Source organism: Peromyscus eremicus, chromosome 8a (genome assembly GCF_949786415.1).
Source record: "Peromyscus eremicus chromosome 8a, PerEre_H2_v1, whole genome shotgun sequence".
In the NCBI taxonomy this organism is placed as follows: Eukaryota; Metazoa; Chordata; class Mammalia; order Rodentia; family Cricetidae; genus Peromyscus; species Peromyscus eremicus.
The window spans coordinates 16,048,010-16,061,916 of record NC_081423.1 but is presented as its reverse complement, the minus strand read 5'-3'; the positions used below and the strand labels follow the sequence as shown (position 1 = coordinate 16,061,916).

At 47.2% G+C, this 13,907-nt stretch overlaps 2 protein-coding genes across 7 annotated transcripts in view; both read right to left on the bottom strand.

Moving 5' to 3' along the window:
• Positions 1–2,355: 2,355 nt before the first annotated feature.
• Bnip1 (BCL2 interacting protein 1) lies at positions 2,356–13,595 on the bottom strand. The gene is made up of 6 exons (XM_059270249.1): positions 13,486–13,595; positions 11,644–11,736; positions 8,507–8,598; positions 5,274–5,375; positions 3,863–3,981; positions 2,356–2,963 (listed from the first exon to the last, which is right to left on the bottom strand). The coding sequence occupies exons 1-6, from the start codon at positions 13,567–13,569 to the stop codon at positions 2,767–2,769; spliced, it is 687 nt and encodes a 228-aa protein (XP_059126232.1). The 5' UTR covers positions 13,570–13,595; the 3' UTR covers positions 2,356–2,766.
• The window catches only part of Crebrf (CREB3 regulatory factor), a 75,420-nt gene continuing 75,095 nt past the window's right edge, over positions 13,583–13,907 (bottom strand). For 4 of the 6 annotated variants that reach the window (XM_059270240.1, XM_059270241.1, XM_059270242.1 and 1 more), the window contains one exon: positions 13,583–13,761. In XM_059270240.1, coding sequence (XP_059126223.1) covers positions 13,583–13,761 — 179 coding nt within the window. The remainder of the gene's footprint in view (positions 13,762–13,907) is intronic. The other 2 variants (XM_059270246.1, XM_059270245.1) reach the window with 2 other exon arrangements.

Below are 13,907 nucleotides of genomic sequence, written 5' to 3'. Positions count from 1 at the left end.
ATGTGATCAGCAAATGCCTCTTGAATGAATATTCCCTTGAATATTCTGCTCTGGATTTTTAACACCATTACGATCTGCCAATCAAAATGTAGTGTATGAGCTTGTCTTGTTTAATCAAATATTAAAGGAACTTATGGAACATATCCCAACCAAAACACAGGGAGGCCTTACACATTTAGTTTTTTTCACCCCTCCCCCTTTTTAAGTGTGGGTGGGGAGAGATTAGAGTATTTCAGTCTATGGAGACATCACGTCTACAGGAGTGCAGAGTGAGTGTGGACACTGCCCCCTCATGGCTTAGTGTGGAAGGCCGCTTTCTGTACAGCTAATTGGGTAAGGAAGACTTAGACGGCTGGTGGGGGATCAAGATGCATGCCTGATGACTCCATAAATAGGCCAAATCAGACTGTTTTCAGGAGGCAAGTAAAAGGAATAGAGTGTCCAAGGGAGACTTTTAGGGAATGCAGAGCCCACGTTTCCATATTGTGAGGATGTCGACAATTAGTGGGAAGAGCAATGTTCAGACAAGAAAATCCCCATTTGATAATATCCACCTGCAGCACTTACAGCTGGAATCCCGGCAGGAATTGCCCGTCAGTGCTGCATGCTCCGCTTCAACTATAATTTGAGTGCATGATTTGCACCAAGTGCCTTTGGAGGCCAAGAACTATTTAAGAGAGAGAGTAGTAATCCCTCCTATACATACCTTATCTATGATTTTGCTTCTCATGACTTTAGCTATCCATGGCCAACCACAGATGAAAACATAAAATGGAAAATTCCAGAATGGACCAGCTCACGGGTTTTTAGTTGCACACCATCGTTAGTAGAAACCTCATGCCGTTCTGCTCCACACTGCCAATGATGGGACCAACAGTCTTCCCCGCATATGCTCTCTGCCCAGGCAACCAAGCCACTACCGCCACAGGAGGCTTCCCAGTCATTAGACTGACCGCTCAGAGCTGGTGTGTAGCATTCAGTACCATGGGGCAGTTGCTTCCATCATCCACTGTGCCACCCACACCGACACCTTTCCGTTCACAGTGTACTCAGAAAGTCAGTCTGGTGTATACAGCCAATGCCACATACTTGGTCCCAAGATGATCTGTCCCTTCAGCAGCAGCAGCTTTAATTCTTGGTATCCGCTGCTCAAGCAGGTCCAAACAGAACTGTCTTTCCCTGGCGGCTTCTGAGGAAGGCCTGCTGCTGCTGCTGCTGCTGAAGGACCCCTCAGGGTTCAGAGTTCCCAGAACTTGTGAAGCTGGGTGAAGGCTCATAACAAGGGAGCTATGCCCGCTACTTCACCTTTCCCTTTCATTCAAACTGGCCCTGTGTGGACTACCACTTTCACTGTGCGGCTGGGGACACTGACACAGAAACATAAGGCAATCTGCTTGGGGCTGTGTGGTTTGCACGCTCTGAGAACCAGTTCCAGGCCTGTGCCCTCCACTTGCTCTCTGCCTCTCAGGCAGGAAAAAGAACAAGACTAGTCAAGCTGACAGCCTGGGGCAGGGACACCTCCGGGGCTGGTCTAGCTGGGAGCCTGCACCTGGCATGGACAGAGTTGGGCATCAGCAGTACTGGCTTCTCCCTCTGTCTGTCACATTTAATCTCGACCTCCGAGAGAAAGGAGCCAGCAAGCTCCTCAGTCACCATGATGCCTCAGGCGCTGCCAGGCTGGTGGGAGAAAGACCATCTGAGCAGTTTCATATGCTGGTGTGGGCGGCTCCAATGGAGGCTGTGTGTAGTCCCTCATGCTGACACCTCCCTTGTGGTGGTGTTGGAGGGAGCATGTCAGCTTTACAAGTGAGTGTGTAATGTCTGGCAATGTCTAGGAACCAGTCTGGGGCAGCTGTTCCACGCTTCTTTAATTTTCGTCCTGTATTTATTTGTGTGTATGTGGGGGCATACATATGCCACAGCTGCCTAACTTCCCAGAGCTGGTGTTCTCCTTCCACCTGTGGGGCCTGTGGACAGATGCGGATCATCAGACTTAGTGGGAAGTACCTCTACCAGCTAAGCTATCTCACTTGCCCTCGATAAATTAAAAACATGAACGTGTACGAGTGTTTGCTTGTATGTTTATAAGTGCACTATGTGCCTGCCTGGGGGCCTAGAGAGAGCATCAGATCCCCTAGAATTGGAGTTAGAGGTGCTGTGAGCACTAAGTGGGTACTGGAAACTGAACTGGTCTTCTAAAAGAGCAGCAAGTACCATAAACACCGAGCCCTCTTTCTGACCTCAGTAATTCCTTGTTGAATAAATAGTCTACGCTCATGTCCTAGGAATCGGGACACGATGAAGCACAGACGTACGTTCTCAGAGAGATGTCCTGTAAAATCAAACATTTCTCACTCCATTAAATAAAGGAGGTTTATTCGGGGAACAGTCATGGGCTGTCTTCACCTTCCCCACCTCCCTACCCCCAAGGCTCTTCTCTCCACCAGATCTAGCATTTACACCTCAGGACCTGAGGGAGGAGGTGCATCAAACCCCGGAGTTGAAATGCTCCCTGTGGCAGCCACAGTGCTTGGCAGCTGAGTGGATGTGGACTGCGTCTGTCCCGAAGGCTTCCTTGTCCTCTCCTCCACTTGCCCTTCCCAAGCAGCTTCTTGAAGGAAACTGGGCTGCTGTGCTCCCCTCCTTCGGGTGCCCTGAGCAACAGGAGAGAACTCCGGGGAGGAGCAGCCCAGCTGGGCGCCCGGCCAGTCTTGAGAGCCTCGTCCTGAATCGGAAGCGCAAAGGGCCATAGCTGGTAGCTCTTGCTCACAAAAATGGAAAGAGGCGCTTCTTCACAATATAGAGGACTGTAGCAAGGAACAGGGCCAGGGCAAGGAAGATAAGAAGTTTGTCCGTCAGTTCACGGCGGTTGTATTTTGTGATGAGCTTCCGGCCCAGCTGGATGGTCCCCGACATGGACTTAAACTCTTCATTTGCATCCAGGAGAGTTCGTGAAGAGCTGACTGCAACAGAAGGGGAAGGAGACTGATTCAGACTGTGCCACCTGAACAAGGAAGAGCTCAATATACTGTCTGTCTGTCTGAGTGTCTGAGCCAGGAGGGTATAGGCGCATGACAGTTGATTGCTGCCTGATGTGGGTGCTGGGCACCTCTTGGGTCCTCTTCAGGAGCAGTATTTGCTTTTAACCACTGAGCCATCTTTCCAGCCCACTTATCATCAGCTTTTAGATATGCTGAGCTATCCTCATGGATGATGTCTGGACTAGAGGACAAATAAGGGTAGAAATGAAACAAGGTGGCCGTGACACCCATGAGAACAAGGTGGTAGGTTCAAGAATTTACCAAACCTTGCTGTCTACTTTGGTTGACCTGTGAAATCTTACAAAGAGCAAACTCCTTTCCTGTTTCCTACAACTGAGGGGCGGGCCCCAGAGGGACAAATTCTCTACAAAGGAGCCATGGTGGGAAGGCACTTAGCAAGATTGTGGTGTTCTCAAACAGCCTCCTCTGTGGCCTCTGGCTGGTACATTTAAAAGGAACTCACAGTAATCATCTTGCAGTGGTCCCGATTCCCAAACCTGCCTGGCAATACTAAGCCCATGAGCCCATGCTAAAAACCAGGCTCCCGGACCCCTTGCGAGCACTGCTGACAGACACCATCTCCAGAGAGGCCGGCCATTTCTGCTTTTCACACGAGCCTAGCAATGCTTCCTCTGGGAGGCACTGACGACACACGCTGTGACTAGCACAGCTGCACAGCTGAAGGAGAGGAAGAGCAGCATGCCCCTCCCTGGGAAAGACCAACTGTCTCATCTGTCCTAAGGCACACTTCAGGTGAGGAGAGCCGGAGGGCTGGGCAGAGGTGCCAGGGTATGCATTCTGGAGCAGCTCCTACTGCTTACCTAGAGTCTGCATAGCCTCTTCGCTCTGCTGCACCTGCTGTGACATCATCCTGCTGATCCCCATGAGGCTCTCTGTGATGGTGCTGGATGTCTGCGCCAAACTCTCTTTGGTAGTTTTCCTGAAAGTCCAGAGGAAGGAGCAGAAGCAACAAAAACCTAGCTTGCTACAAAAGTACCATTTTTAACCCATGACATTAGTGCTTTTTCTGTCTGTGCTTTGATATAGGGTCTCAAACTGTAGCTCAGCCTGGTCCAGAGAGTAAAATGTCTTCATCTCAGCCCACCTCCCACCTGTGAGTGCTAGGATTATAGGTAAGTACCACATAGCCAGCTAGTATACATTTCTTTCTTCCTTTTTGGTTTTTTCAAGATAGGGTCTTACTGTGTAGCCCTGGCTGTCCTGGAACTGGCTCTGTATACCAGGATGGACTTGACTCACAAGCATCCACCTGCCTCTGCCTCCCGAAAGCTGGGATTAAAGGCGTGGACCATTACTGCCTGGCTTGCACATTTCTAAAACATCAGTCAGTGTGGCTAAGGATATATGTTAAATCTACATCCTCTAGCCCTGCTGGAAGGAAGGGAAACCATGCTGTTGTTTGTAAACCAGTTTGAACTAAGTATGAAAAGACTCAGAAATGTTCAATCACTCCCAGAGAACTTGTTCAAAGAAACCGGACACAAACCTGCCTTGATGCCTCATACAATACTGAAAAGATGGAAATGCAAACACACCAACAGGGCTGGTTAATAACATAGATACTATGCATGTGCAGTTAAAAGAAGAGGCTTAAAATTGTCAGGGAGAGGGCTGGAGAGATGGCTCAGCGGTTAAGAGCACTGGCTGCTCTTCCAGAAGTCCTGAGTTCAATTCCCAGCAACCACATGGTGGCTCACAACCATCTGTAATGAGATCTGGTGTCTTCTTCTAGCATGCAGGCAGAACACTGTGTACATAATAAATAAATCTTTAAAAAACATTGTCAGGGAGGACTTGGAGTTAGCTCAGTGGTAGAGCATTTGCCCTTCATGCATGAGGCCCGAGGTTCAACCCCCATTACAATAACAACAAACAAACAAACTCCCAAAACCCAAAACCAACTTTAGTCAAATTTAGTCAGGGCTGGGGACTCAGTTGGTAAAGTGCTTGCCTAGTATGCACGAAGCCCTTGGGTGGGTCTTCAGAACAGCATAAACTGGGTATGGAGGTACATGCCTGTGAGATCCAAAGTTCAAGGCTATCCTCAGCTACACAGCAAGTTTGAGAGCAGACTGGGATGTATGAGACCCAGTCTCAAAAAAGAAAAAAAAATACTTCTGCAATAAAATGTTATGAAAACAAAAGGCCACCTCACATGTTATGTTACCAGATGTTATGTTACCAGAGCCCACAGGGACAAAGGGAAGATACCTTTGCCTTAAGGGGTCTCCTCCCTGCAGAAGTTCTGCTTTCTCCAGGTTGTCGATGGCAATTTTGCAGGTAAGATTGGCTTTCCGCCATGAGGTCTGGTTGCTGGAAGAAGAAGGGTCACACATGAGGTCCTGGTGGCTCCATTAGGCTGCTAGGCCTAACCAATCGCCCTCCCTAGTGTGACTGAGTTCAACCTTACCTCCCTCCACTTCCTCTTCTTGGTAGCCCTGGTAACTACTTTAGCACAGGTCTTGACATTTCCTCTGAATCTCTGGAAGATGTTTCCAGAATACTCTGTCACTATCCCTTTCCTGCTAGGCAGCTGGGAGACTAGGGACATGGCACTCTACTAGACACAGACCCACAACAGCTTTAGTTCCTGACAAGTGTCTGGGTGCTGTCCTTGAGAACCATGACCTAGCATTCATTCCTCCTCCATCCGTAGCACTGGAACCACCACTTATCCTATAGTGCTGTTAGAACCAACACTCCTCCACAGCTTGCTCTTTTCTGTCTATTTCAACCAGTCTTAGGCACTACAAATGTCACAGGGCACCGTGACTGGCCTATTTACTCCCATTCTTCACCTACTTCTTTACAAGCAATAGCTCAAACGTAAGCAGCACTTGAGATTAGCAGTCCATTCTTCACTGACAGACAGAAAAGGCCAACCATACCCCTTTGACAATCAAACCCATGCTCTAGAACTCTCATACGCTAGCTCAAATCGACTGTGCTAAGGCCTAGATGGAGTACTTAACTAATAGGGTGGCTTTCTTTAAATTAAAAAAAAAATGTATGGGTGTATGATTGGGGTAGGGGGTGCATGCCATAGTACATGTGTGGAGGTCAGAGGACAATTTTGTGGAGTTAACTTTCTCCTTTTTTTTTTTTTTAAAGATAGGGTTTCTCTGTGTAGCCCTGGCTGTCCTGGCACCCACTTTGTAGACCAGTGTGGCCTTGAACTCACAGAGCTCCTCCTGCCTCTGCCTTCCTAGAGCTGGGACTAAAGGCAGTTTTGAGATAGGCTCTCAGATGCCTGCACAGCACCTACCAGCCCATTCCACACCTGCCATTTCAAACAATCAATTACATCTTCAAACTGTTCACAACGGTGTTCTGCAAGGCCCAGGGGTGCAGAGCTGAGTGCCTGTCTTCAAGGAGCTCACTTTTATTAGGGAGGAAATATTACACAGTATGACAAACCCGATAACCCGATAACCGAAACTACTGCTTCAAAGGTCATTCCCTGCTTTCTTTCCTCAAACCTTCAATGCCACACCAGGAACAGCCGTGCTTTGTTTTACACCCACACTAAGCTGACCATGTTTGGTGCAACTTACTCCACTGCACACATGCAGTCCCAGTGAGTTCATGCTCACAATCTGAGAACACTTGGTGGCTTAGAGAGCCATCACCAATGTGCCAGGCACACTTGCACCATCCACTCCCATGTCTTTGTCAGTCTCTCTTAACAGCTGAGTGGTAGTCACCAGCTGCTGTTAATGAGTCTGCTACTGCAGAGTAACGCATCTCAGAAAGGAGACCACAAGCAAACAGCTGTGACAAAGGAAAACCTATGGGAATTCTGATGCAGTAGAGACTACTGAGACGGCCTCGAACACAATGGGGCTGGAAAGGTGTGTCTGCAATAACAAGACAGGACTTTCGGGTTATAGTACAAAAGTCCAACCTGAAGGGAGGAACAATAATTCATGCTGCCAGACATTGTTAAAAAAGTTATATTCCCTGGTTTAGAGACTAAGAAATGTCACATACTGCTTTATAATCAAAGATTAGCATACAGCTGCAATGTCACCAAAATCTCAATTCTAACATAAACTTATTTACATTTTAGTACATCATTGAGATAACACCACACTGAAAATTAAATTTTGGTCCATCTTGAGTAGGCTCAATTCCTGTGAGCTTTCCTCATACCAATTATTCTTGAATAAAATTTACCCTGTATTACAAAAATACCCTGTATTATAATCGTGTTTTTAAAAGTTTACTTTTTATTATTTGAATTGTGTGTGTGTGTGCGTGTGCGTGTGTGTGTGTGTGTGTGTGTGTGTGTGTGTGCGTGTGCGTGCGTGCGTATACTGCCTATGAAGGTGAGGGGCATCAGATCCCACTGATAAGAGTTAAGGGTTACAGCAGTTGTAAGCCACCTGACGCGGGTGCTAGGAACTGAACCTGGTCCTCTAGAAGAGCAGTACACATTTGAAACTGCTGAGCCATCTCTAGCCCCCAAAAGTAATTACATTGTTGCTTTCAAATATATAAAAAGTGGGTGTAGGGGTGTAGCTGCATTGGTGCTGTGCTCATCTAGCATGCACAAAAACCTGGTTTTGACTCTAAGCACCACATAAACATATGGTGGCACATGCCTGTAACCCCAGCACCTGGGAAGTAGAAACAGGAAGATCAGAATCCAAGGTTATCCTCAGCTACATGTTGAGTTTGAGGCCAACTTGGAATACAAGAGACCCTGTCTCAAAAATAAACAACAGAACCAGGGCCGGGGTTAGGGATTTAGCTCAGTGGTAGAGCGCTTGCCTAGCAAGCACAAGGCCCTGGGTTCGTTCCTCAGCTCCGGAAAATTAAAAAAAAAAAAAAAAAAAAAAAGACCCAGGGCCATCGGGATGGCTCAGAGGGTAGAGGTGCTTGTCTGCAGGCCTGATAAGCAGAGTTCCAACCCCTGGTCTCATTAAACATCAAGAAAGAGCCGGGCGGTGGTGGCCCATGTCTTTAATCCCAGCACTCGGGAGGCAGAGCTAGGTGGATCTCTGTGAGTTCAAGGCCAGCCTGGTCTACATGAGTGAGATCCAGGACAGGCTCCAAAACTATACAGAGAAACCCTGTCTTGAAGAAAAAAAAAAAAAAAAAAAAAGATTAAAATATCAAGAAAGAACTGACTCCACACACAGCTTCCACACCTACAAAATTTTAAAACACTTGAGTATATACAGTACAGTGTAAGGTTAACTCTGCAAACATATAAACACCATGAGCACTGTAAACACACACAGCTCCAAATGTCCATGCAGACTCTACTTATCTCCCTTCCCTCCTACATTTGAAACTTACTGATCTAAAGAACTTTCAGCCTGTGTGTGTTAATGACACCACTACATCACCATTAAGCCAGGTTTATTAGAGAAATACATGTACAAGCCTCCCGGCCAGCAAGTGACCCAGCAGAGAGGGCTGTAGGTTACCCTGCCTACCTGAGCATCTGCTTTTTGTGATTCTCCACTTCCTGAAGTAGAAGCTGCTTATCCGACTCCTTGTCTTGCTCCCTTGCTGATTGCTCAAGCTCCTGGAGAGGAAACAGCTGTTAGCCAGAGTGCTTCTGTTTCTAGCAGGGACACACAAAGACAACTGAAGCATCCTTTACAACAGACACTTGGGAGTGGGAGGGAGCAAGTCCAAAACAATCAAATACCCTTTGAAAACATACAGGCAAGTGTGCGAGAAAGAGAAGGAAACATGAGCAGTGCAAAGGTAAGCAGGCAACGGTGCTGGAGTGGTCAGCTCTAGCAAGGCTGCCCTGGCTGGAGCAGGCGTTACCACTCCTACAGCCTTGAGACTGCCTAAAATAAAAACAACACAAAACACAGGAGCCACTGATCCCAATGCAAAACCAGAAGGATACCACACTATTACATGTTTCCAAAATTGCCCACTTCTGTACCTACTCCAACAGAGCTTTGAGGGTTTGTGAACATAACACTGAAGCCTAAGGCCACCTGAGGCTGACCTTGAACTGAAGGCATCACAAACCCAGGACCCGCAGACGCTTCCAGCAGCAGTAAGACAGTCTGGGGATGTCCACTCACCAGCAGAGCACAAGCATGGACACTTGTCTGGTTTATTTTGTTTTGGTTTTGAGGGGGATGGCTGGGGGTGAGTGATGGACTTTGGGTAGAGGGATGATTTATCTTTCCTGAGCGGTTTGAAAACCGAGCAGAAGAGAAATGAACATAAACAGTGTCCCCAGACTTGTGATAATCCTTGGAGACTGAGAGATGTGCTCTGGTCCAGGCTGCAGAGGCTCCAGGAGAGACGTGCAGAAGATGATGAGCGCACATGATTCAGAAAAACCAAATGCCAAGGCAAGAGTTTACCATGAGCAAAGGACAGCAGACGTGACCAACAGTATCAGACCTAAGATAATGGAACTGTCATACACACACTGTAAAGATGCCACACCACCTCATGCCTCAAGTCCTATTTTTAGTTTACAAATCACAAGTTCCACTTTCAAGCAAGCCGTAGAGCTAAAACATCAACATATTAGTTTATCCAGATAACAATCTACTCATTCCTACATAAATTTGCATATGCTGGTTTGGAACAAGCATGTGTCATTTCAATAGCTCAGAAATTACTTCCAAGTTTATGCCCCCCAAAACTGCTAAAGAAGAAAAAAGAATAACTGACTGTGAATTGAAAATATATATATATATATATAACTGGACATGGTGATGCACACCTTTAATCCCAGCACTTGAGGCAGAGGCAGTTGGATCTCTGTGAGTTCGAGGTCAGCCTGGTCTACAGAGTGACTTTCAGGATAGCCAAAGCTTCATAGTGAGACCGTTTCAAGGAAAAAAAAAAAAAATGGGGGGAGAGGCAGTGCAAATGTCACCAGTTATAAGAACGAAATTTTTTGTTTGGAATTCCCATTCCCTACAGTGCAGTGACTGCACAAAGAGCCTTGTGTTCTATTTTTTGCTACATTGATCTCAGAGGAAGACTGGGTGAATAGGAAGAAGGGAGATAGAGAGAAGGTGAAATGTACAGTTTCCTTAGAAGAGGCTGCTTGGGAGTTGTCACAGAGAACCTGACATCTCTGGAGAAATGAAAGGTGTACTGTTACTCTCCAATCCAGCTGAAGAGACACAAACGCAAAGACAGACATTTCCACACGGCCAAGCCTAGCACCAACTATGCAGGAAATAGCATACTCAGAAGCCGCAGGCCAGTTCTCTTCTACTCACACACAACCGCGTCGAAATACACAAGAGACGTTCACTGAAGTGCTTTCTGTGTTTTCAGGTGTACAGAGTGTGTGTGAATGCTGAGGAAATGCAGATGGGGGCTAGGACAGGGCTAGTCATGCACTGGCCTATCACCTTGCTAGATGCCAGCAACACGTCTATGCTTAAGGAGAGGTTGTAAGCAGGGGTAAGAGCATAGTAAATATGTAAATGTATTGGCGAGGATATTTACCTAAAATTAGAAAAGATACACATGAAGGTACTTATGCAACAATGGTAGTTAGGAGTTGGAGAGCTGAAGAAAGGCATTTTAAGAAAACAAATTAGCTCTAAGAATCAAAACAAGAAGTGGCCCAAATGAATGCCTGTTGGTAGAGAAATGGCTAGAAAAAATTACAGCTAGATAAGAAGGCTGGGAGACTGCTCAGGTGCAGGTCCTCCAGACACAGGTAGGCTTAGAGACTCAATGCTGTGGCACGTCCACTCCTAGAAGGGGAAGACACTGCAAAAACTATCTGTAATCTTGCAGAAGACAAACTTCGGGAAGACGTGTAACTAACAAATCAGAAAGAGTGGCACAGAGAACAAATAAAGGCCATCACCAAGACACATAACCAAGACGAACAGCTGTGGACACACACACATACACACACAAATATAACACATAGGAAGCCATAGTTTTCCAAAGTTCCGATGGAGGAAGCAGTGCTGGAGAGGGCAATCACCTAGGCACAGCAACAGTGCTGAAATTCTAAAGTCAGCTCCAAAGGCAGAAATCACCTCATCTGAAAGTGCCTTAGGAAGGGAACACCAAGAAGCGCTCTGGAAGCTGTCCGACCTGCTAACTTCCCACCAGTTTTGGAAGAGATCATCTGCTAAGGAACCCAAGAGTTGAACGATAGTTTTGGGACATTGTCATTTACCACACACAGCAGAACCAGGTGGTTCTAGCCCTACCCAGCGATGGGCAGATTTGTAGCAGCCGTCTCTGAGGGCACAGCAGTGGATGGCTCTGCTGCTCACACGGTTCCTTCTCACTTTGAGAGAGCACTCACACCATAGTGAAAGTCAGGTGTGATAATGAGCACATGATGGAAGCTGTGACTCCAGAAACCATAAAGGGGTCACTGCAAAATAATCATAGCATGGAAAACACCCAGGACATGTTGGTTACACACTCAGGCAGGGAATGAGTGCATAGGTACCAATCTTTGTTAGTCCAGTCACCCTCGATGTAACAATGTTTACTGCTGCCTCCAGGTAAAGAGCCTGGTCAACTCTCAAGCCAAGGCTAGTCTAGGTCTAAGCTCTCATCCCGGCTACCCACCCTTTAGCTAGGAGAGGTTTGGAGCCTCACTTACCTGTATCCTGTGCCGTAACTGTTGAAACTTTTCTTTCACCCTAGTGTTCAGTTCAGTGAGCTCGCTTAAGGGTCCAGAACAATCTCGAATATCCTAGAAGACAATGAAGAGATGAGGGGCCTTTCTCCAATCAGTGACATGCACAGGGGAAAAGCTGATTTAGCCCACAACTGAAGTTGGCCTAGCTCTACCTCGTCCTGCTCACTGCTCTCCTCTGCACAAAAGCAAAAACATCATTATCACTTTCTTCATCCCTCTTAAGAGTAACACCGAGCAGAATACATAAAAGCAGGCTGGTCGCGCAGTTCAGTGGTACAGCACTTGCATCGCATGCTTGAGGCCTTGGGTTTCATCGTCAGCAACACACACACACACACACACACACACACACACACACACACACACACAGAGTATGTATTATACGTGTGTAGATAAATAAGTAGCTAGATAAACTCAACCTTGACTGAAAAGTCTAACAACGTGCTATCCAGCCACTATGAAAGGCTTAAGCAGTTTACATGTTCAACAAGAACGGGCATCTAAGAGATAGTGTGACTTCAGATCCTTCAACTCTAAAATCCCAATGCCTAAATCCCTGGTAACACGTAACAAAAATAACTTAGTCTGATCTGTTGCAACTCATAATGTTTAAAGATACTGAGAATTTGCTTCTGAAAAGAAATTCAGAATCACTAGAGCCAAGATTTAGAGCAGGCTCTAGACTTAGGCAACTATATTGAAATCCTGGTTACATCAACTTATTAGTGCAATCTTGAAAAACCTAAGTTCTCTGTGCCTCCAATTCTTCATCTGACCTAACTCAAAGTCATATTTCTCTGCATAAAATGCTTAGACTAGCTGGAAGACCATAAGAATGCAACATATGAGGTTATGCTTACTTAAAAGTAACCACAAGAACTCAAAATCTGCATCAAGTTTCTTCACTTATTCTCTAGCATAAAATCACACTTCCTCGCGGCATAGGATAAACTACCTATGGTATGGTGTTGGTCTAGTTTATCAGACAGCACTACTCCCCAACCTGTTTTTGACATGGGCTCATGCATCCCAGCAACCACAGACCATTTCTGCAGCACTGGGGATGGAAGCCAGCACCAGCTAGGCAAGCATTCACTAGCAGAGCCACACCCCCATCCCCTCTTCACTTGCTGTCAGATTGTATTGCGAGTCTCTTGAGTTCTTTGCTAAACTCAGGAGCCATTTCTACATTCAGTACTCTTGCCTATGTTAACTTTCTTCACTACTGTTTCCTACTTACACCTGCTTCCAGACAAGCGCCTCACTTCCCCGTCTGTGAAACCGAGTATGGAAGCTCTAAAATGCTTTTCCCTGGCTGGCTTTCCCCGTCCAGGTCCTAGTATGGGCAATGCCTGCCTTCTGACCCAGGACTTGGCATTCTATCTGATTTCTTCATTCAAAAAATTACAACCACGGTCCAGGTTACATTAGCTCCGTTCAATGACTCCCGTACCAGGCGGCCCTGGGTACCCTCCGGGCCCCTGAGACAGGGAAGTGGGTGTAGGAGAGCGATAGGGGAGGTGGCAGGGCGGGGCTACCGCCGAGACAGCGGGTGAGCAGGCTAGCCCCGGACCTTGGCTGTACTGCCAGGGGACAGGAGAGGGGTATGGGGATACCCGAGAGGCGGGCGAACTAACAGTATGCACAAGAAAAGCGCCTCTCCCCAGTGATCCCGGGGACCCGACCGAATGGCGCCCAAGGAACCGGCCTGGAGCAGTGCCGCCTGCCTGGGAAGCTGTGCGAAAGTTCTGGGGAACATCAAGGCAGCTAGCTAGAGGCCGCCGGAGGCCTAAGAATCTGTACCTGGATAAGCGCCTTCACCTCCAGGTCGAATTTGACAATCTCCTGGTTACAGATCCGAACGTGGACGTCCTGGGGAGCCGCCATGTTGGAGACGCGGCTATGGCGAGCGAAGGCGGCCAAACTTGAGCGCGTTCGCGTGGCGCCGGCCTGCCTTCTTTCCGTACTTCTCCGAATGTGGCGCCGGGAGATCCCGTGCAAAACAAACCAGGTTGCCAGCCCAGACCTGGGTTTTTCCTTGACACGTGGAACACGCACAGCTTCTCTCGTCGGCTCCTACTAAATGGAAAAGTGAAAGTGATTATGAAGAACCATTAGGGTTGGAGGACACAGCTCATTTGTTGATGGGCCTTCCTGGCATACTACGTGGCCTTGGGTTCTGACCCCAGTACTAAAGAAACAAGAACAAAAAAATCCGCTCAACA

Coding starts and splice junctions, on each gene's coding strand:
- Bnip1 (XM_059270249.1), bottom strand. CDS start 13,569: ATGGCGGCTCCCCAGGACGTCCACGTTCGGATCTGTAACCAGGAGATT. Junction 8,599..11,643: donor AGTTACGGCACAGGATACAG/GTAAGTGAGGCT, acceptor TTTCCTCTCCAG/GAGCTTGAGCAATCAGCAAG. Junction 5,376..8,506: donor CACAAAAAGCAGATGCTCAG/GTAGGCAGGGTA, acceptor TTCTTCTTCCAG/CAACCAGACCTCATGGCGGA.